Source organism: Hemitrygon akajei, chromosome 2 (genome assembly GCF_048418815.1).
Source record: "Hemitrygon akajei chromosome 2, sHemAka1.3, whole genome shotgun sequence".
NCBI lineage: Eukaryota > Metazoa > Chordata > Chondrichthyes > Myliobatiformes > Dasyatidae > Hemitrygon > Hemitrygon akajei.
Window position 1 is genome coordinate 164354299 of NC_133125.1, and position 21402 is coordinate 164375700.

The following is a 21402-nucleotide window of genomic DNA, read 5'->3' on the forward strand; positions in this document are numbered from 1 at the left end:
GTTACCACGGAACAATAATAGGATGCAAAACTGGGCTGAGAAGTGCAGACGGCGTTCAATCCACATAAGTGTGAGGTGGTTCATTTTGGTAGGTCAAATATGATGGCAGAATATATAATATTAGTGGTAAGACTCTTGGGTGTGTGGAGGATCAGAGGGATCTTGGGGTCTGAGTCCATTGGACACTCAAAGCTGCTGCGCAGGTTGACTCTGTGGTTAAGAAGGAATATGGTGCATTGGCCTTCATCAATTGTGGGATTGAGTTTAGGAGCCAAGAGGTAATGTTGCAGCTATATAGGACTCTGGTTAGACCCCACTTGGAGTACTGTGCTCAGTTCTGGTCACCTCACTACTGGAAGGATGTGGAAGCCATAGAAAGGATGCAGAGGAGATTTACAAGGATGTTGCCTGGACTGGGGAGCATCTCTTATGAGGATAGGTAGAGTGATCTCGGCCTTTTCTCCTTGGAGCAATGGAGGACGAGAGGTGTATAAGATGATGAGAGGTACTGATCGTGTGGATAATCAGAGGCTTTTTCCCAGGGCTGAAATGGCTTGCACGAGAGGGCACAGTTTTAAAGTGCTTGGAAATAGGTACAGAGGAGATGTCAGGGGTAAGATTTTACACAGAGAGTGGTGAGTGCATGGAATGGGCTGCCAGTGACGGTGGTAGAGGCGGATACGATAGGGTCTACTAAGAGACTCCTGGACAGGTACATAGAGCTCAGAAAAATAGAGGGCTGGGTAACCCTAGGTAATTTCTAAGGTAAGGTCTATATTGTGCTGTAGGTTTTCTATAGTTCTGTGTTTCACATATATTTAGCGAGTTGCCTAAGACTTTCCACAGTACTGCAGTAATTTTATGTATTGCATTGTACTTAGGCCACAAAAAAAAGCAAATTTCATAACCTGAGTGACGATAAGCCTGATTCTGATACAGGTCTCTGTTGTGGACTAAGAGAGGGAAGGGGGCAGTGAGAGGGGAAGCATGGTTAGGAGAAGGAAGAGGGGAGGGAGCGGGAAGCACCAGAGTGACATTCTGTAATGATCAGTAAACCAGTTGTTTGGAATCAAATGACCGTGCCCGGTGGCTCTGGGCTGGCTGGTGTCTGCACCCACACCACCTGCCACTGGCACTCCTCCTCTGCCACCTGTCTCACATCCCTCCTGTGGCACTCCACCCTCTGTCCTTTGTTTCCACCAGATTCACCAACTCGCTCTCTGCATTGACAAATATAATACTGTGCAGAAGTCTTCAGCACCCTAGCTACATATATGTGTCGGCTTAATACTTTTACACAATACTGTATGTCTTCTTGCTTTTAGTTGCCCTTTCCTGGGAGAAAGGCAGTGTTCTGTCTCCTTGATGATGCCCCTCATGATCTTATCTACCTCTTATCAGGTCATCTTCTCTGCCAGTATCTGTGGAGAGAAATGCAGTCAAGACCTTTCATCCAGACCGAAGTGTTGACTATCCCATTTCCTTTGACAGATGCAGCCTGACCTACTGAGATCCTCCTGCAGTTTATTTTTGCTGGTGAAAAGAACTGTCCCAATAGGTGACCCATTCACCCAAAAGGTTTTAAAGATTAGCTTTACTTGTCACATGTGTATCGAAACATAGAGTGAAATGAATAATTTTGCGTCATCGTTTGCCATGTGTTGGGGGCAGCCTGCAAGTGTTGCCACCCTTCCAGCACCAACATAGCATGCCCACAATTTAAGAACCCTAATGTGAGTGTGGGAGGAAACCGGAGCACCCGGAGGAAACCCACAGTTTCGATGAGAATGTACAAACTCCTTACAGGACAGTGGTGGGAATTGAACCCTCAAACAGTGATCGTTGCCGCTGTAAAGTGATTGCACTTTGCTGTGTAATATGGGCGGAGTTAAGTTATTCAGAACTTTCCGAGGTACCCGACGCCTCGTCCAATCAGTAAAATTTGCTGCGTTATCATTGAGAACAGTTTCAAATGATAACTTTCTTCCAGCGACGATGAAGCAGAAAACACGCCGCACTCCAACGTTCAGCCGTCGCAGCTGCATTATGACAGTGACACGGACTTGGACGATGATCAGCGATCTGGTGAAGAACGGGCAGAGCACAGCTCCAAGCAGCCGGCTAATGAGATCAGCCCACGATCTGTGGCAGGGCAGGACCTGGTGCCAGTGACCAGTGATGCCATGCTCAGTAATTTAAGTGCCACTGATGACATGGCCGGTAATGAGCCGGGCAAAGCAGTTGACCGAGATGCGGGGGTGGTTTCTCCCCAGGGCCTCATCACCTCCCCCTCTGCAGACATCCAACCTTGTTTGAAACCCGGCAAGGAGGATCTGAAGCAGGACATTGTAGCGGACAATATCTTCTCTGGAGGATCCACCAAAATGGACTCCAGCCTTCTCAATGGTCCTCACACCCGAGAGGTCGCCAACACCTCCATCGCACCAGAGGAGCAGGTGGAAAGGCATGAAGCTGATGACAGTGCAAGCAATAGCCCACGTGCACAGGAAGAAACCAAAGAGACGCTGGCTAACGTGGAGGCGGTGGATGGTGTGGAAGCAGACGTTGATGATGGTGAGTATGAAGAGGGTTTCAATCACTGCTGCAGGATGTGACAATACCATTTTCCTCTGTACAGAATGTGTTGTTCTCTGAATTGATAACTGGATTTTACCTTGACCGACTGTAAGGTATATGAGTGGAATTAGGCCAATCAGCCAGTCGAATCTGGCCTGCCATTCTATTACGGGTTTTTTTCAGTCCTGTTCTCCTGCCTTACCCCCTTACCCAGTCTTTCCCTTAGTGACCTGGCCTCCACAGCTCCCTGAGGCAACAAATTCCACAGGTTCACCAGCTTCTGGCTGAAGAAATTCCTCCTGATCTCCATTTTAAATCCCTTTATTCTGAGCTGTGCCCTCCGATCTCAGATTGTTCTGTTAATGGAAATATCCTCTGCTCGTCCACACTATCCATGTCTCTTAATAAACCCTCATCCTCCTGAATTCCGCTGAATATAGGCCTAGAGACATCAAATGCTCTCCTTACGTCAAGCCTTTAATTCCTGGGATCATTCTTGAGAGTAGGATTTCTGATTTTGATTACTTTTTCTTAGATTCAGGTTCAGATATTTTTGTCACACGAACGTCGAAGCATACAGTGAAATGGGTTGCTGGATTCCACTGGAACTGGGGATATGGCCTCAAGATTAACGGGAAAAGATTTCGGATGGACATGCGGATAAACTGCTTTTCTCACAGTGAAAAATAGGGAGTTTGTGGAATTCAGGGAAGCAGTAAAGGCTGACTCCTTAAATATATTTAACAGGCTGTGCAAAAATCAATCTAAATATGTCTTGAATATATTTAACGAGGTAGCCTCTACTGCTTCCCTGCACAAATTTTCTGCATTTCACTGTGTGAAAAGCAGTTCATCCTCATCTTTACCCTAAATCTGCTTCCCATTAGGGCTATGGGGAAAAAGGCAGGTAGTATGGTTCAAAGTAAATTTATTATCAAAGTACATACGGTTGCAAGAAAAAGTTTATGAATCGTTTGCAATTACTTGGTTTTCTGCTTTAATTAGTCATAAAATATGGTCTGATCTTCATCTAAGTCACTATAACACAATCTGCCTAAGCTAATAACACACCAACAATTGTATTTTTCATGTCTTTATTGAACTTGCTGTTTAATCATTCATAGTCCGGGCTGGAAAAAGTATGTGAACCATAGGATTTAATAACTCCTTTAGCAGCAATAACCTCCACCAAATATCTTCTGTAGCGGCTGATTAGACTTGCACAACAGCGAGGAGGAATTTCAAACTATCCCTCCATACAAAATCAATATTTCTGGACACCTTGCATGAACAGCCCTCTTCAGGTCAGGCCACAGGATCTCAGTTGGGTTAAGGGCTGAATTATGACAGCCATTCCAAAGCACAATGTTTCTTCTTTTTAAACCATTCTGTTGTTGACTTGCTGTTGTGTTTCAGATCATTGTCTTGTTACATCATCGAACTTCTCTGAATCTTCAAGTGCTGGTCTGCTACCCTGACATTCTCCCATAAAGTGTCTGATACAATTTTGAAGTTATTGTTCCCTTAATGATTGCAAGCTGTCCAGACCCTGAGGCAGCAACGCAGCCCCAAACCATGATACTCCTTCCACCATGCTTCACAATTGGGATGAGGTGTTGTTATTGGTGTGCAGTGCCCCTTTTCTGCCAAACATAGCGGTGTACATTCTGAGAAAATGTTCAGCCTTTGTCTCATCTGTTCACAGGACACTGGCCCAGAACTGTTGTGGAACATCCCCCAGCTGGTCTTTTGCAAACTTCAGACATACAGTAATTTTTTGTTTTTGAAGATCAGTGGTGACCTTCCATGAACGTCATTCTTGTTCAGTGTTTTTCTTACAGATGACACATAAACAGAGACTTTAGCAAATTCTAGAGATTTCTGCAGGTCTTTTGCTGTTACTCTTGGGTTCTTTTTCACCTCCTTCGGCATTGCACATTGTGCTCTTGGTGTGATCTTTGCAGGATGCCCAGTCACAGGGAGAGTAGCAACAGTACTACATTTCCTGCATTTGTAGACAGTTACTCTTACTGGGGACTGATGAACACTCAGCTCTTTACAAATGCTTTGCAGCCTTTTCCAGCTTCATGCATCTCTACAGTTCTTCTAAGGTCCTCTGAAAGCTGTTTAGATTGGGGCATGGTGCACATAATCAGATCTTTCTCAAGAAGAGCAGTCACTGTCAGTAACCTGACTTTGTCTTTTTTTTATAGGGCAGGGCACCTCGACAACCCACATTCATCTCATTGATTGGAACACCTGACTCCAAATAGCTTTTGTAGAAGACATTATTCCAGAGCTTCATTTACTTTTTTGAACCTAGGCTGTGATTGTTTAAATGGTGTACTCACTATTAACAAGAAGAAGTACAATTGTTTGTGGGTTATTAGTTTAGGCAGATTGTGTCTGTTTATTATTGTGACTTAGATCAAGTGCGGGCCAAGTAGTCTACTCCCGCTCCTATTTGTTATGTTCTTATTTTCATGAGAGATACTTTATATCTTTCTCCAGATTCGAGTGAGTTCTATGCTCTGCAACCAACTCAGTGCTTTGTCCTGACGGTTCCGAGCACACAGGATAAAACACCGGAAAAAGAGAACCCTGTAACTGATGGTTAGTTCTTTCTCGTCATTCTGTTTTCCATTTAATCTGTGTTTGTGCAACTCTGGAGCGCAAAAAGACCCTCACACTGCAATTGCCCATGGAGGCAGATGTTTATAGAGAAAAGCGGAGGGCCAGGGAAAAGTCTAGAACTGGTGAGCTATTCAGGGAAATTCCTTGAATCTCCTAGATGAGATTTACTTTATTAGTCACGTGTACTTCAAAACATCAGAGGCTGAGAGGTGACCTGGGAGAGGTGTACAAGATGATAAGAGGCATAGATCGAGTGGACAGCCAGAGACTATTTCCCGAGGTGGAACTGGCCAGTAAAAGGCGAGCATAATTGTGAGATGATTGAGGAAAGTGTAGAGGGAAGTCAGAAGTCAGTTTTTAACACAGAGCGTGCTGGTTTCCTGGAATTACCCTGCCAGGGGTGACAGAGGCAGACACATTTTAGAGACTCTTAGACAGGCATATGGATGATAAGAAGAATGGAGGAATATGTGGCAGGGGTGGGTTAGACTGAGTTTAGAGTACGTTAGAAGGGTGGCACAGCATTGAAGGCCGAAGAGCCTGTACTGTGCTTTCGTGTTGTATAAAATATCAAAACATTTGTATCGATGACTAACACAATCCGAGGATGGTGCTGGTGGTTCCTTAAGGTTGTCATTGCCGGAGCAATGTGGAGACAAGCTCCCACTACCTATTAAATGTTCCCAATGGCGTGCACCTCAAATAGCTTCTGACAATCAAGTCTAGCTCCTGTCCTTCACACGTGGAACTGTTTCTACTGAATGGGGAAAAAATGGGCTACTGGAACCTTAAAACCAGTCGCTCCGGGTAGATGGAGCTCATCAGTTGTCATTGGCAGCTCATTTATGAGAAGGAAAACTCTGATCTCAAACCTCCGCTGCCTTGCAGCGATACCCACTCATGGGGAAGGCTTCGTGAGTAAACCTCAAGGGAAAAATTCGGAACTGGAATCCCTAAGACAGTCCAGCATTAGGTTCAATGCTGACTGGCAACTCCTGTGACACCACTGGTGCCAAAGTTTATCCGTCTCTGCCATTTCTTTGGATTCATCTGCTGCGTGTAAAGGGGAACCTGCTCCTTGGGCAGCAGCTTGCTCTCCATATCGTTCTGTCCAGGCTTGCGTATCAGGTAGACAGCTGGGACGCAATATCCTTGGTTGACCCCGACCAATGGAGCGCCTGAAGCTGGGGGCAAGCTGTGAGTGCGGTCACACTTCTGTGCCACCATAGCACCCATGGCTATGCTGTGTTCGAAGACATTTCTGCACACCACTCCTGGAAGCCCCAGCAGAAAGTCAGCTGCTTTCCTACCTTGCCATTCAAAGTCATGCATCCGGAAATGTTCTGCATCCACTCCAGAGACCCCCGTTTCAGATCTCATCCCGGCAATTGTAGCATTCTCTCAGAACTGTCACTTGCCAGTCGGCCTCCAGTCTGGCCCATTGGTGAGCACGCTGCCGATGTGTAACTAAGCTGCTTGAATCAGAGGTAATTCCTAGCCATTGTCGAATTAGTCATTTTCAGCAGAACAAAGGCTCCCGGAATTCATCCCATGGTAGTTAATGAGGAGAAGCTGCTTTTGCCAGAGCATTCATTTCCAGAGGACTGGAATATAAATGGAAGTATACAGTGCTGCAGCTTGGTCTGACCACGTTGCCAGTGATTAATGGTATTCCACTGGGGTCGGTGTTGGAACCACTTCTTCTCACTTTTTTTTTTGTCAGTGATTTAGATGACAGACTTGATGGCTTCATGGCTAAGTGTGCGGATGATACGAAGATAGGTTGAGGAGTAGGTAGCAGGGGGTCTGCAGAGGTCTTGATAGATTGGGAAAATGGGCAAAGATGTGCTAGGTCAAATATGGTGTAGGGAAGTGTATGGTCATACACTTTGGTAGAAGGAGTGAAGGTGTAGACAATTTCTGACTGGGAGGAAATTCAGAAATCCGAGGTGCAAAGGGACTTGGGAGTTCTTGTATAGGATTCTCTAAAGATTAACTTGTAAGTTGAGTTAGAGGTAAGGAAGGCAAATGTGATGTTAGCATTCATTTTGGGAGAACTAGAATATGAGCAAGGATGTGATGCGAGTCATTATAAGGCGTTGTTCAGACCAAATTTAGGAATATTGTGAGCAATTTTAGTCCCCTTATCCAAGAAAAGATGTGCTAGCATTGGAGAGGGTCCAGAGGAGGTTCACAAGAATTATCCCAGGAATGAAAGGGTTAAGATTTGATGGCTCTGGGCCTGTACTTTCTTTAGTTTAGAAGAATGGGGGGGGGGGGGGGGATGGAATGGAATCTCAGTGAAACCTATCAAATAATGAACGATCTAAATAGTGCAGACATGGAAATCATGATTCCAATATTGGTTGAGTCTACAACAAGAGTAGAAGAACATCCCTTTAGAACAGAGATGAGGAATTTCTTCAACCAGAGGGTGGTATATCTGGAGTTCATTGCCACAAAAGCTGTGTAAGTCAAGTAACTGGGTAAATTTAAAGTAGAAGTTGATAGGTTCTAGATTAGTAAGGGCATCAAAGGGTCTGGGGACAAGGCAGGAGTGTGGGGTTGAGAAGGAAGGCAAATCTTTATGGGTTAATTCTTCTGTGTCTTGAGGTTTTATTGGATGGGATGAAGAACCATTAACAAGGCTTTTGCTTCAAATTTTTTTACCTCAGTTAGACATGCAGCCTCTGGTTAGATAACCTCCCGATGTTTTCCATCCTAATCACTTCGCTGTGGAAGTGTTAACTGATGTGGGCAAGTCTGGGCCTAGCTGGACTTACTAAGGCCTCCTGACAGAAAATAATGCCTAGAAGGACAAACTTACTGCTAATGTGAATCTATTACAACTTGTCGGGAAGTGTCTGGAGGTTGTCTTACCGATCCAGTGGTAATGTGATATCCACATTCCCTGATTTAACTCTCACCGATGCAGGGATGATGGCTCTCCTTTGCAAACCGTAGCAGAGTGCTTTGTTAGTAATTAATTTTAAAACTTGAGAATTTTATTACCTGGGGCTTATGGTGGGATGGGAATCTGGTAAGAACATAGAACATAGAATAGTACAGCACATTACAGGCCCTTCAGCCCACAATGTTGTGCCGACCCTCAAATCCTGCCTCCCATATAACCCCCCACCATAAATTTCTCCATATACCTGCTTAACAGTCTCTTAAACTTCACTAGTGTATCTGCCTCCACCACTGACTCAGGCAGTGCATTCCACGCACCAACCACTCTCTGAGTGAAAAACCTTCCTCTAATATCCCCCTTGAACTTCTCTCCCCTTACCTTAAAGCCATGTCCTCTTGTACTGAGCAGTGGTGCCCTGGGGAAGAGGCGCTGGCTGTCCACTGTGTCTATTCCTCTTAATATCTTGTACACCTCTATCATGTCTCCTCTCATCCTTCTTTACTCCAAAGAGTAAAGCCCTAGCTCCCTTAGTTTCTGATAATAATGCATACGCTCTAAACCAGGCAGCATCCTGGTAAATCTCCTCTGTACCCTTTCCAATGCTTCCACATCCTTCCTGTAGTGAGGTGACCAGAATTGGAGTTATGATCATAAGTGGATCTATGATCTACTGAATGTCACTGCCACTCTTTATAATACTGTTTATATTGTAAATATATGCTGGTATTTGTGTATTCCACGTTTATTCCACATCTGTACTTCTAACTTTATTTTAATATAAATCTTTATTGATAATTGTTGAAAGTTTTTTGTTGCATATTGCGCCAGCTCACCTTAATACGTGTAAGTGTATATGGAGAACAAATAGTGGGATAGTTGAGTAACTGTTATTGATAGATTATTATGATCTTGATGAGTGGTAGGGTGGAGATGAGTCTCGACCAAAGGAGGTGTAAGGCGCTCCTTCGCTCTGCTAGCCTGCAGGTCACTCTTGGGCAAGCACCTGCTTACCATTACCCCCCACCCCCCACCACCACCTCCTCCTCCGATTAGGGTCACATAAAGCTATGAGAGCAGGTGGTGCATATCAGAGTCCCGGTTATGTGACCACTGACGCCGGGCAGACAATCTCTGAAGAGTATTGATAATGGCTGGGGTCACCTGTCGTGTAAAGACTCTGCCTAGAAGAAAGCAATGGCAAACCATTTCTGTAGAAAAATTTGTCAAGCACAATCATGGTCATGAGACCATGATCACTCATACCATACCATATGGCACATAATGATGATGAGTTTGATATTGAAAACTCGAGGGCTCTCTCATCTGACAATTGGTTTAATATTGTCACATGTACCATGTACCAGTGAGAAGTTTTGTGAACCATTCAGCCAGGTCGTTCCATGTGTAACTACATGAAGGTAGTATAAGAGGAGAAGCAATAGACTAAAGTATTGCTTCAGTTACAGCGACAGTGCAGGTCGTCCTATAAGGTGCAAAAGCCATGACGATATGGACTGACTGATCAGTGGCTCTTTATTGGTCAAAAGGCCCATTGAAGAGTAATTTAAAATATGGAGTTGTTCCAGTGCCTGGTGGTGCATTCTTTTGCCCAATGGAAGTGTGGATAAGGGGTGGGAAGAGTGTTTGGTGGTGCTGTCTGTGTTCCCGAGGCAGCTGGTGGTGCAGATGGAGTTAGCAGGAGGAGGTTGGTTTCCAAGATAGACTTGGTCTGTGTTCACAGCTCCTGTGGTCTTGGGCAGATTGATCATCACCCCAGGCTCTGCAAAGTTCCTCACTGTCCCGGCTGTAGCTGCTCTGCTGGATGATCAGTAATGCTCAGAATTCTTTCTCCTTCCCATAGGTGCCGACACGGAGGAAGAGGCCACCCAGGTCTACACCTGTGACTGTCCCAGCTTCAACCAAGAGCCTCAAAGTGGTAAGCGAGGCAGTGCAATGCCTTTACTGTCCAAAGTCTCTCAGTGACCTGCACCAGTCGTTCAGTCATGGGTTTACTATTGCACAGGAAGAGTCCATTTATTTGGGAGATCTCGGGCAGGGTTCCCTGGAGGTTGACTTGTAGGTTGAATCGATAGTGTGGAGGGCAAAAGCAGCGTCAGCATTCATTCTAAGAGGACTAGAATATACGAGCAAGGTTTAATGCTGAGGCTTTGTAAGGCATTGGTCAGATGGTATTTGGTTTTTTTTCTCACTTTTTTCTTGCTTTAGTAGGGTTTTTTTCTTTTTTTTGTGTCACCATATTTTTCAATTCTTAATTTTTTTTCCTCTTTTGAGACATTGTAAGTGTTACTTACTTCAACGTACTCTTTATTTTGGATGATAATGGTAATAAAAAGATTTGAAAAGGAATGGAACACTGGGCGCAGTTTTGGGTCCCACGTCTAAGAAAGGACGTGCTGGCATTGGAGAAGGTCCGAAGGAGGTTTACAAGAATAATTCAGGAATGAAAGGGTTAAAGTATGAGGAGCGTTCGATGGCTCTGGGCTTGTGGGGGGTTCTCATTGAAACCCATTGAATATTGAAGGCCTAGCTATGGTGAATATGGAGAGTATAGGGCCAGAGGGCACAGCATCAAGATAAAAGGACATCCCTTTAGAAAAGGGATGAGGAAGAATGACTTTTGTCAAAGGGTGGGAAACCTGTGGAATTCATTGCCACAGAAAGCCATGGAGGCCAAGTCATTGGAAGTATTTAAAGCGAAAGTTGATGGGTTCTTGATTAGTACCAGAGGTTACAGAGAGAAGGGGTTTACAGGGATAATAAATCAGCCTTGATCAAATGGCAGAGCAGACTCAATCGTCCAAATGACCTAATTTGCTCCTGTGGGCCTGATCCAAGCCCTGACCGGTCTCTGCCTACTTATTCCTTTTAATTGCTGTTCTGTTTAAGCATCCCTATCTACAGGCACTTGCTCATGTTCTCACTGGATGCTCTTGACACATAGCTCTTGTAAATCATGTGTTCAGCTCATGGACCATCTTCGAGTTTCATTAAATAAATATTGGCAAGGCTGGTCATCTCACAAAATTGTAACTACCACCACATCCAGTATCTGCTGTAGTTCCCACCCCATCCCCTGAGAGGCTGAACCATCTGTTGAAGCGCAGCTCTGTCCCCAGCTCTGCCACCATGCTTGTTCTTAACACATTCAATTCTTTCCATCTACTTTCTGAGGCAAGTACTCAGTGCTGTGGAAACTGAGCCTAGTCTTCAGCAACTGAACTGTAACAGGAGATTTAAAAAGAGCATGCCGTTTAAAAGGACCAGCACACAATCTGCTGGCGGGATTTCGGCAGGTAAAGCAGTATCTGTGGGTGATGGAGTAGGGGAAGGAACTGTTAACATTTCCAGTCAAAGCCCTGCACCAGTCCCGAAATGTCGACAATTCCTCTCCCCCGCAGATGCTGCTCGACTCACTGACTTCCTGCAGCAGATTGTGTGTTGGTCCAGATTCTGAATCAGAATCGGGTTTCGTATCACTGATAAATGTCGTGGAATCTGTTGATTTGTGGCAGCAGTACAAAAGATACTTTTACAAAATCTGTACAACAATTAATATTAAATAATTCGTAGAAAATGAGCACAAAAAGTATTCTGCCTTGTTATTGCTTTACCTTATCCTAGCTGAATGCATTGATCTGTATGAGCAGATCTGTTTTGCTTTTCACGATCTTGGAAAATATGATGAATATAAACCAAAACCAAGACCAATTATTGTGTCTTGAGCTGCAGTGAAAGGTACTGTTCTGTAAGTACATCCAGTAGTGGAAGTGATAACAGAATCAGGTTTAATATCACCAGCATGTGTTGTGAAATTTGTTGTTTTGGGGCAGCAGTAGAGTGAAATACATAATAAAGTCTATAAATTTCAATTAGAGGTGTATATAAAAACAAAAAAAAATGTAGTTTAAAAAGAGAGGGGTTAAGTACTAAGGTAGTGTTAATGGGTTCATTGTCCATTCAGAAATCTGATGGCAGAGGGGAAGAAGCTGTTCCTGAATCATTGAGTGTGTGTCTTCAGGCTCCTGTACCTCCTGTCTGGTGGCAGTAATAAGAAGAGGGCATGTCCTAGTTGATGGGGGTCCTTAATGATGGATGCTGCCGTTCTGAGGCATTGCCTTTCCAGCCCCCACCTATCAGAAGGAGCTGATTTGACACACGTGGGCCGAGTCTTGATGCAGAGCTTCCTTTGTTCATCCACAGATAACCCTGCGACAGCGGCAGACAACACAGAGGAAGAGGGCACGCAGATATTTACCTTCCAGTCTCCGACTTTCAGCAAAGACCACGTCAGAAGTAAGTTCTGGGGTAAACACACCCAAAGTGGATTTTATGGCAATGAGCAGAGAGATCCAGAACTTTGATTAGGCCACATGTGGATACTGATCTAGGTGTGAATGCACTATCTGCGGACAATGATGTGTGTACGGATGGCATGAAATGATGTTGGAGCAAAATTTAGTTTTTCACTGGGTAACAACTCAGAAACAGGTTTATCATCACTGACATTCATTGTCAGTGATTAACTGGACTCTGAAAACTTGCACTCATTCCTCAATCGCTCTTTATTTAGTTGTGCACAAGAACATCAGCGTAGCCCTTGTTGTCAAACTGTTCCACAGCTTGTCATTTTTATACAGAAATGGACCAGCTGGTTACAGATGTTGACCAGTTGTTAACCTTGTGCTTGTTTAAATTCCTTATTTGGATAATCAGTCACCAATAACACTACAATAATACAGGTATTGATGGATAGTAGAATAAATAAGTACAAAATGAGCAAATTTGCAAGGTAGTGTTCAAGGGTTCAGAAATCTGAGAGTGGAGGGGAAATAACCTGTTCCTAAAACATCGAGTGTGGGTCTTCGGTCTCTGGTACTCCCTCCCTGATGGTATTGATGAGAAGAGGTCATGTCCTAGAACTCCCACAGGATTCAAAAGCAATTATCATACTTGATAAAATGCAGTGCCTATAAAAGGTATTCATCCCCTCCCCCCCCCCGGACGTTTTCATGTTTTATATTTTTTACAACATTGAATCACAGTGGATTTAATTTGGCTTTTTTTGACACTGATCAACAGTAAAAACAGAACTCTACAAAGTGATCTAAATTAATTACAAATATAAAACACAAAATAATTGCATAAGTATTCCCACCAAATCATCACTGGAGCCACCAATTGGTTTTAGAAGTCACATAATTAGTTAAATGGAAATCTGTTTTTGGAGACCTGTGTACAGTCAAGGTGTTTCCACTGATTGTAGTAAAAATATATGTGTGTCTGGAATGTCCAACTGCTGGTGAGTCAGTATCCGGGTAAGAACTGCACCATGAATACAAAAGAATCCGGGCAACTCCGTGAAAATGTTGTTGAAAAGCGCATGTCAGGAGTTGGATACAAGAAAATTTCCTGTCACTGAGTATCCCCTTGTTCAGTCAATCATCAAGAAATGGAAAGAATATGGCACAGTTGTAAATCTGCCAAGAGCAGGCAGTCCTCAGAAGCTGAGTGACCGTGCGAGGAGGGAGGCCACCAGGAGACCTGTGACAACTCTGGAGGAGTTAGAAGCTTCAGTGGCTGAGATGGGAGAAACTGCATACCCCTGTTGCCCGGGTGCTTCACCAGTCACAGCTTTATGAGAGAGTGGCAAAGAGAAAGCCACTGTTGGGAAAATAAAAACTCACATGAAATCTGGGCTAGAGTTCCCCGAAGGCATTGTGGGAGACTCTGAAGTCAACAGGAAGAAAGTTCTATGGTGTGATGAAACCAAAATTGAGCTTTTTGGCCATCAGACTAAATGTTATGTTTGGCATAATTCTCAATCCATTGAGAATTTGTGGCTAAACTTGAAAAAGGCTGTTCACTCATGAAGCCCATACAATCTGACAGAGATTGAACGGTTTTGTAAAGAAGAATGGGGAAAAATTGCAGTGTCCAGATGTGCTAAGCCAATAGAGACCTATCCACACAGACTCAAGGTTGTAATTACTGCCAAAGGTGCATCTACTAAATACTGACTTGAAGGGGGTGAGTGATTATGCAATCCATTATTTTGTGTTTTATATTTGTAATAAATCTAGACTAATTTGTAGAAATTTGATTTCACTTTGAAACAAAAGAGTCTTTTCTGTCGATCAGTGTCAACAAAGCCAAATTAATCCACTGTGATTCAATGTTGTAAACCAATAAAACATGAAGACTTCCGGGGGGGGGGGGGGGGGTGTGAATACTTTTTATAGGCTCTGTAAATACAGCTCAGACAGAAATAGTCCTACTTCTACAGGATTGAAATTTACAAGGATATTTCAGGACTGGAGAGACTGAGTTTTGGAGACTGGATCAAGTAGATTTGGAACTTTGAGTGTTCAAAGTAAATTTATTATCATTTATGTTACTAAATACAGTCCTGAGATTTATTTTCTTGTGGACATGTACATGAAAGACAATGTATCAAAAATAGTAATAATAATAAATAAGCAATAAAATTATTGAGAACGTGAGATGAAGTCAAAGTGAGCCCATGGGTTGTGAGAACAGTTCAGTGATAAGGTGAGTGAAGTTGAACGAAGTTATCCCCTTTGGTTCAAGAGCCTGATGCCAATAACTGCTCCTGAACCTGGTGCTGTGGGACCTGAGGCTCCTGTAAAACCTTCCTGATGGCAACAGTGAAAAGAGAGCATGGCCTGGATGGTTGGGGTCCTTGATGATGGATGCTGCTTTCCTGGGACAGCGCTCAAGGTAGATGTGCTCAGTAGTGGGGAAGGCTTTACCTGTGATGGATTTGGCTGTATCTACTACATTTTGTTGTGGGTTTTTTTTTCTGTTCAAGGGCATTGGTATTCAAAAAATACACTTAGTAAGATAGATGCAGGTCAGACAGAAATAGCCCTACAGATGTTCAGGCTTATAATCTCTTGTTGGCTTCTTTACCAATCTTTTAACTCGTATCATATCCATTCTCCATGAACTTCATGTCCTGTACAAGGAACCATCCAGAGGAAGTTTACAAGAATGTCCCAGACTTGAGGGACTGAGTTGTGGATAGAAGTTAAGTATATTGGGACTTTCTTCACAGGAGTGTGAACTACTAGAAGTATATAAAATTTTGACGGGTATTGATGGAATGAATTCATACAGTCTTTTCCCATGGTTGGGAAGTCAAGAACAAGAGGGCACGCTGGGAAGGTGAGAGGGAAGAGATTTAATAGGGCACAACCTTTGGTGCATATGGTTCGTGGTTGAGGCAGGTACATTAACAACATTTAAAAGGTATTTGGCAGGTACGTCAATAGGGGTTTAGGAGGGAACATGATTAAGAAATATAAAATTATTAGTAGTATAGACAATGAGACATGGGAGCAGAATTAAGCCATTCAGCCCATTGGGTCTGATCTGCCATTCCACGATGGCTGATTTTCTTTTTTAATCCCTCTCAACCCTATTATCCTGACGCCTTCCTTTATTTTTGACACCCTGACTGATTAAAATCCTATCAACCTCTGCTTAAATATAGTCAAGGACTTGGCCTCCACATGATTGTAACGTGAGGTTTCTGGAAGGCAACTCACACACAGCAGACCCCATGGGCTCAATGAGAGAGAATGATAGGATAATTGACTCAACTAGACAAGGGATGAACACTCCTGCCCTCATCTGAATGGGTGGCAGTTACCTTGCCTCTCCAGCAAGCTACGTTCAATCACAACTTCGGATGCTACGTATGTGGAGCCTGTCTGTTCTGACTGTGACTGTGTGGGTTTCCTCTGGACGCTTCATTTTCTCCCATATCCTAAAGCTACGCTTGTTTTTTGGCCTAGTTGGATTCTGTAAATTTCTACAGTATAGGATTGAAAAAACAGGGAGGAGTTGGTGTGTATTGGCAAAGGAATGGGCTGAAGGGACTTAACTGAGAGCCACCATGGACTCAATGGGCTGAAGGGACTTTACTGAGAGCCACCATGGACTCAATGGGCTGAAGGGACTTTACCGAGAGCCACCATGGACTCAATGGGCTGAAGGGACTTTACTGAGAGCCACCATGGACTCAATTGGCTGAAGGGACTTTACTGAGAGCCACCATGGACTCAATGGGCTGAAGGGACTTTACTGAGAGCCACCATGGACTCAATGGGCTGAAGGGACTTTACTGAGAGCCACCATGGACTCAATGGGCTGAAGGGACTTTACTGAGAGCCACCATGGACTCAATGGGCTGAAGGGACTTTACTGAGAGCCACCATGGACTCAATGGGCTGAAGGGACTTTACTGAGAGCCATCATGGACTCAAGTGGGCTGAAGGTCCCACTGAGTCGTGAGGGAGGCCTTTGAATGGAAAATCCTACAAAAGGCAGTGGATTTGGCTCAGTACATCAGGGGTAAAACCCTCCCAACCATTGAGCACATCTACACGAAACGTTGCCGTAGAAAAGCAACATCCATTATCAAAGATCCTCTCCACCCAGGCCATGCTCTTTTCTCACTGTTGCCATCAGGTAGAAGGTACAAGAGCTTCAGTACTCTTAACCACCAGTACAGGGTCAAGAACAGTTACTACCCTTCAACCATCAGGCTCTTAAACAAAGACAGGATAACTCCACTCATTCTATTGAGATGTTCCCACAACAAATGATCTCACTTCAAGGACTCCGTAATCTTGTTATTTCATGCTCTCGTTATATATTGCTATTTATTTATATTTGCATTTCACCTGTTTGTTGTCTTCTATGCTCTGCTCTTTCATTGATCCCATTTACAGTTACCGTTCTATAGACTTGCTGAGTGTGCCCGCAGGTGAAAGAATCTCAGGGTTGTATGTGCTGACATGTTTGTACCCTGATAATAAATTGTACTTTGAACTTTTGAACCTTGTAGGGAAATACAGGTAGTTCTGCTATAACACACATTTCCATAACGTTCGATAGTTTTCCTCACTGGCTTGGAATAGAGGGACGTCCATTTAGGACAGAGGAGGAATTTCTTTAGTTAGAGAGTGCTGAATCTGTGGACGCTATTATATCAGATGGCTGTGGAAGCCAAGTCCTTGAGTATATTTAAGAGGGGGTAGGTTCTTAATTAGTCAGGGTGTCAAAAATAACAGGAAGAAGGCAGGATAATGGAGCTGAGAGGGATAATAAGTCAACCATCATGGAATGGCAGATCAGAGCCGATGGCTGAATGGACTCCATACTCCAGGAGCTTTTGAGGTTACGAAGGAACTACAAAAACAAACCCATTTGCTCCACGCCATCCAAGCTAATCCCAAGTGCTCATATGGGAAACTGAGGAGGTGATAAATAGGAGCTACAGTACTGTGCGAAAGCCTTAGGCACACATATATAGCTAGTGTGCTTAAGACTGTAATTGTCAACAAGCGAGTTTGTAAACCGGTGGGAGCAGAGGCTGCAGGAAATGGTGAGCATGGAGCGCCGCAGGAGGGGTGTGGGACTGGTGGCAAAGGAGGAGTGCCTGGGTGGGTGCAGACACACCCAGCCCTGAGACACCAGGCAAGGTAATTTGATTACAAACAATTGGTTTATTAATCATTAATGAATGTGTCTCTGGTGCTTCCTGCTCCCTCCCCTCTCCCTGCCCCCTTCCCACCCTCAGCACACAATAGAGACCCATATCAGAATCAGTTTATCATCACCCACATATGTCACAAAACTTTTTTGTTTGTTTTTGCGACAGGATTTGATTTCCTTTTTTACCAGCAGGGCCAGGCCACCCTCTTTGCCCACCTGCCTGTACCGTGTATCCTTGGACATTAAGCTCCCGATTATAACCACCTTTCTGCCACAACTCAGTGATGCCCACCATGTCATACCTGCCAGTCTCTAACTGCATTACAAGATCATGGTATTACAGGAAAGATAGAGTCATGGATAGATCGTTGGCTGATTGGTGGAAGGTAAAGGGTGGGAATAAATAGAGCCTTTTCTGATTGGCTGCTAGTGACCACTGGAGTCCGAGTTTGGGACCGATTCTTTTCACATTGTACGTCAGTGATTTGGATGATGGAATTGATGGCTGTGGCCGAGTTTGCAGATGATGTGAAGATAGGTGGAGCAGCAGGGAGTCTGGAAGGATATAGACAGATTAGGAGAATGAGTAAAGAAGTGGCAGATGGAATACAGTGCCGGGAAGTGTACAGTCATGCACTCTGCTAGAGGAATAAAAGCATAGACTATTTTTTACATGGGGAGAACATTGAAAAGGTGCAAAGGGACTTGGGAGTCCTCATGCAGGATTCCCCAGAGGCTAATTTGCAGGTAGAGTTGGTGTTGAGGAAGGCAAATGCGATGTTTGCATTGATCTTGAGAGGACTAGAATACAGAAGCAAGGATGTAATGTTGAGGTTTTATAAAGCACTATTGAGGTCTCACTTAGAGTATTGTGAGCAGCTTTTGTCCCTTATCTAAAAAAGGTATTGCTGACATTGATGAGTGTTGAAAGAGGCTTCATGAAAATGATACAGGGCTTGAAAGGCTTATCATATAAGGGGTGTTTGATTGCTCTGGGCCTGTACTCGCACATGAATGAGGGGGGGGATCTCTGAAACCTATTTAGAGGCCTTAGAGTGAATGTGGAGAAGATGTTTCCTACAGAGGGGGAGTCTAGGATCAGAGGCAAAACCTCAGAATAGAGGGATGTTCATTTAGAACGGAGATGAAGAGGAATTTCTTTAGCAAGAGAGTGGTAAATCTGTGGAATTAATTGCCACAAGTGGCTGTGAAGGCCAGGATTTAAGGCAAAGGCTGATAAATTATAGATAAGTCAGGGTGTGAAAAGTTACGGGGAGAAGGCAGAGGATTGGTGTTGTGAGGTAATGGATCAGCCATGATCAATTGGCGGAGCTGAATGGTCTAATTCTGCTCCTATGTCTTGTGATAATTTGGTGTGTTGCGGCATGGACTCGCTGGGCTGAAGATGCTCCTAAATAGCCATGCTGAAAACAGTGTTAAGGAGGCCAGATTACTATGTACAGTTTTCCTCAGCACACTATGGAAAGTGCTGAGTAGGTGCGTCAGGATGTCTCACGTTCATGGAGGGCAATGGGACTAGGCAAAATAAAAGTACTCCATGAACAAGATGGGCTGAAGGGCCTTTTCTGTGCTGTGGTGCTCTATGACTGCAAACAACTGCAACAATCTTTGTCATCAGCACAATTACTGACCCCACTCTAGTGTCTTATCACCCTCCCCCGGGTCCCCTCCTTCCCTTTCTCCTGTGGTCCACTCTCCTCTCCTTTCAGATTCCTTCCTCTCCAGCCCTTTATCTTTCCTACCCAACTGGCTTCACCTATCACCTTCTAGCTATCCTCCTTCCCCTCACCCCACTTTCTTATTTGGGGGTCTTCCCTCTTCTTTGCAGTCCTGAACAACGGTCTTGACCTGAAAATGTCAAATCTTTACTTGTTTCCATAGATGTTGCCTGAGATGCTGAGTTTCTCCAGCATTTTGTGTGTGGTTCTCTGGATTTCCTGCATCTGCAGAATCTCTTGTGTTCATGGCTTTCTAGTCTTGCCTCCTACATACACATCAATATTAATCATTAATATTACAAGCGGCAAGGTTCCTAGTACCAATCCCTTTGGGACACCACTGTTCACAGCCATCCAATCACCTTAGCAAACCTTTATTATCACCCTGTGTTTCTGTGGCCAGACCAGTTTTGAATCCAATTTACCAATTCATCCCTGACTTCATGGGCCATGGCTGTTTAGACCAGCCTCTCGTCAGAAGCCTTACTGAAGTGTTGTGGGCCTTAATGCTGAAGTCTCTGGTGGGATTTGAGCCCTTGAACTGCTGACCTGAGGAGAAAGTTTTCCCTGATGCCTTTCACCTTTCATCCTTAACCTATGACCTCCAGTTCTGGTCTCAGCCGACCTTTATATTACTTCTTTCAGTGTCACTGTGCCTGCTTTGTGTAACTCGTGCCCAATGATACACAGTCTAGAAGGACTGCAGCTGTTCACGAAGGCAGGTCCTGCTCTAGACTTAGGAATGGACAATAAACACTGCTCTTCCAACCCATATTTCAAAATAGCAATAAAGGAACAAAGGTGTAAACCTGTTGCCTCACTTGTACTAAGCGTTGAGCTACCCTTCTTTCTCAAGCTCTTGATCCTCCAGTCCAAATGCTCATAAATGCATCCCTCGCCACCCCGACATCCATTCGGCTGCACCATGAGCCTGGTGCTAATCGCTGTCCTCTGTCGGTTGACACTGGCCTTTGCACGTTGCTGAGGGACCTGAAGGATTAGCTTTATCCAGCACATGTACATCAAACCTAACGGTGAAATGTGTTGTTTGCATCAGCAACCAGCGCAGTTCGACAGTTGCGCTGGGGTGACAGCACGTAATCGTCACCATGCTTCCTGCACCAGTGTAGCAAGCCCACAGCACCCTAACCCTAACCCGCACGTGTTTGGAATGCATGAGGAAACAGATGGCTGCACTGCAGGAAACCCATTTGGTCGCGGAGGGAGCGTACAGACGGTGGAAAGTGAACGCAATCTTACAGCTGGCGCTGTTAAGGGTTCAGATACCATGCTACCTGTGGGGAATGGAGAGAAAATTTACAAAGATTCACCGGCCTCGAGGTCTTGAGTTACTGGGAAAGGTTGAACAGGTTTGGACTTTATTCCCTGAAGCACAGGACAGTGAGGTGTACCAAATAATGTGGTGTATCGATAGAGTGAATGCGTGCAGGATTTCCTCGCTCAGGTCGGGTGAGGCCTGATCTAGAGGTCATAGGTTAAGGATGAAAGGTGAAATATTGAATGGGAACCTGAAGGAGAACTTCTCCACCTCAGAGGCTGATGTAAGTGTGGAATGAACTACCAGTGGCTGTGGGTTCAGTTATAACATTGAAGACACGGATAGGTACAGGGATGAACGAGCTGTGGCGGGTTATGGTCTAGGTGCAGGTCGATGGGACCAAGCAGAGAATCAGGTTGGTTCAGACTAGATGGGCCGAATAGCCTGGTCCTGTGCAGAAGTGCTGGATGACTCTGTATGTCTCTGGGTTGGGGAGAGCTATGAAGCCAAACAAAGTGAAGGGTGGGGGGGTGAGTGAGAGGAGGAGGAAGGAAAGGGGGAAGAGCGAGAAAGGGAGTCTCTCTCCCTTATCCCTCCTCCCTCCTCCCACAACCAGGACCTGCAGTTGCTGCAGGTCCCCAGCTTCGACTGTGCTTACTGTACCAGCCTGGGTACTCAGACCCACACCACTAGTCTGTCCAGCTGCAGTCCTCGTG

General features: G+C 44.5%; 1 protein-coding gene across 5 annotated transcripts in view; it reads left to right on the forward strand.

Moving 5' to 3' along the window:
- The window catches only part of mdc1 (mediator of DNA damage checkpoint 1), an 86709-nt gene that overhangs the window by 19948 nt on the left and 45359 nt on the right, over positions 1 to 21402 (forward strand). For all 5 annotated transcript variants that reach the window (XM_073031494.1, XM_073031520.1, XM_073031501.1 and 2 more), the window contains exons 4-7: positions 1991 to 2574; positions 5089 to 5190; positions 9987 to 10061; positions 12347 to 12439. In XM_073031494.1, coding sequence (XP_072887595.1) covers positions 1991 to 2574; positions 5089 to 5190; positions 9987 to 10061; positions 12347 to 12439 — 854 coding nt within the window. The remainder of the gene's footprint in view (positions 1 to 1990; positions 2575 to 5088; positions 5191 to 9986; positions 10062 to 12346; positions 12440 to 21402) is intronic.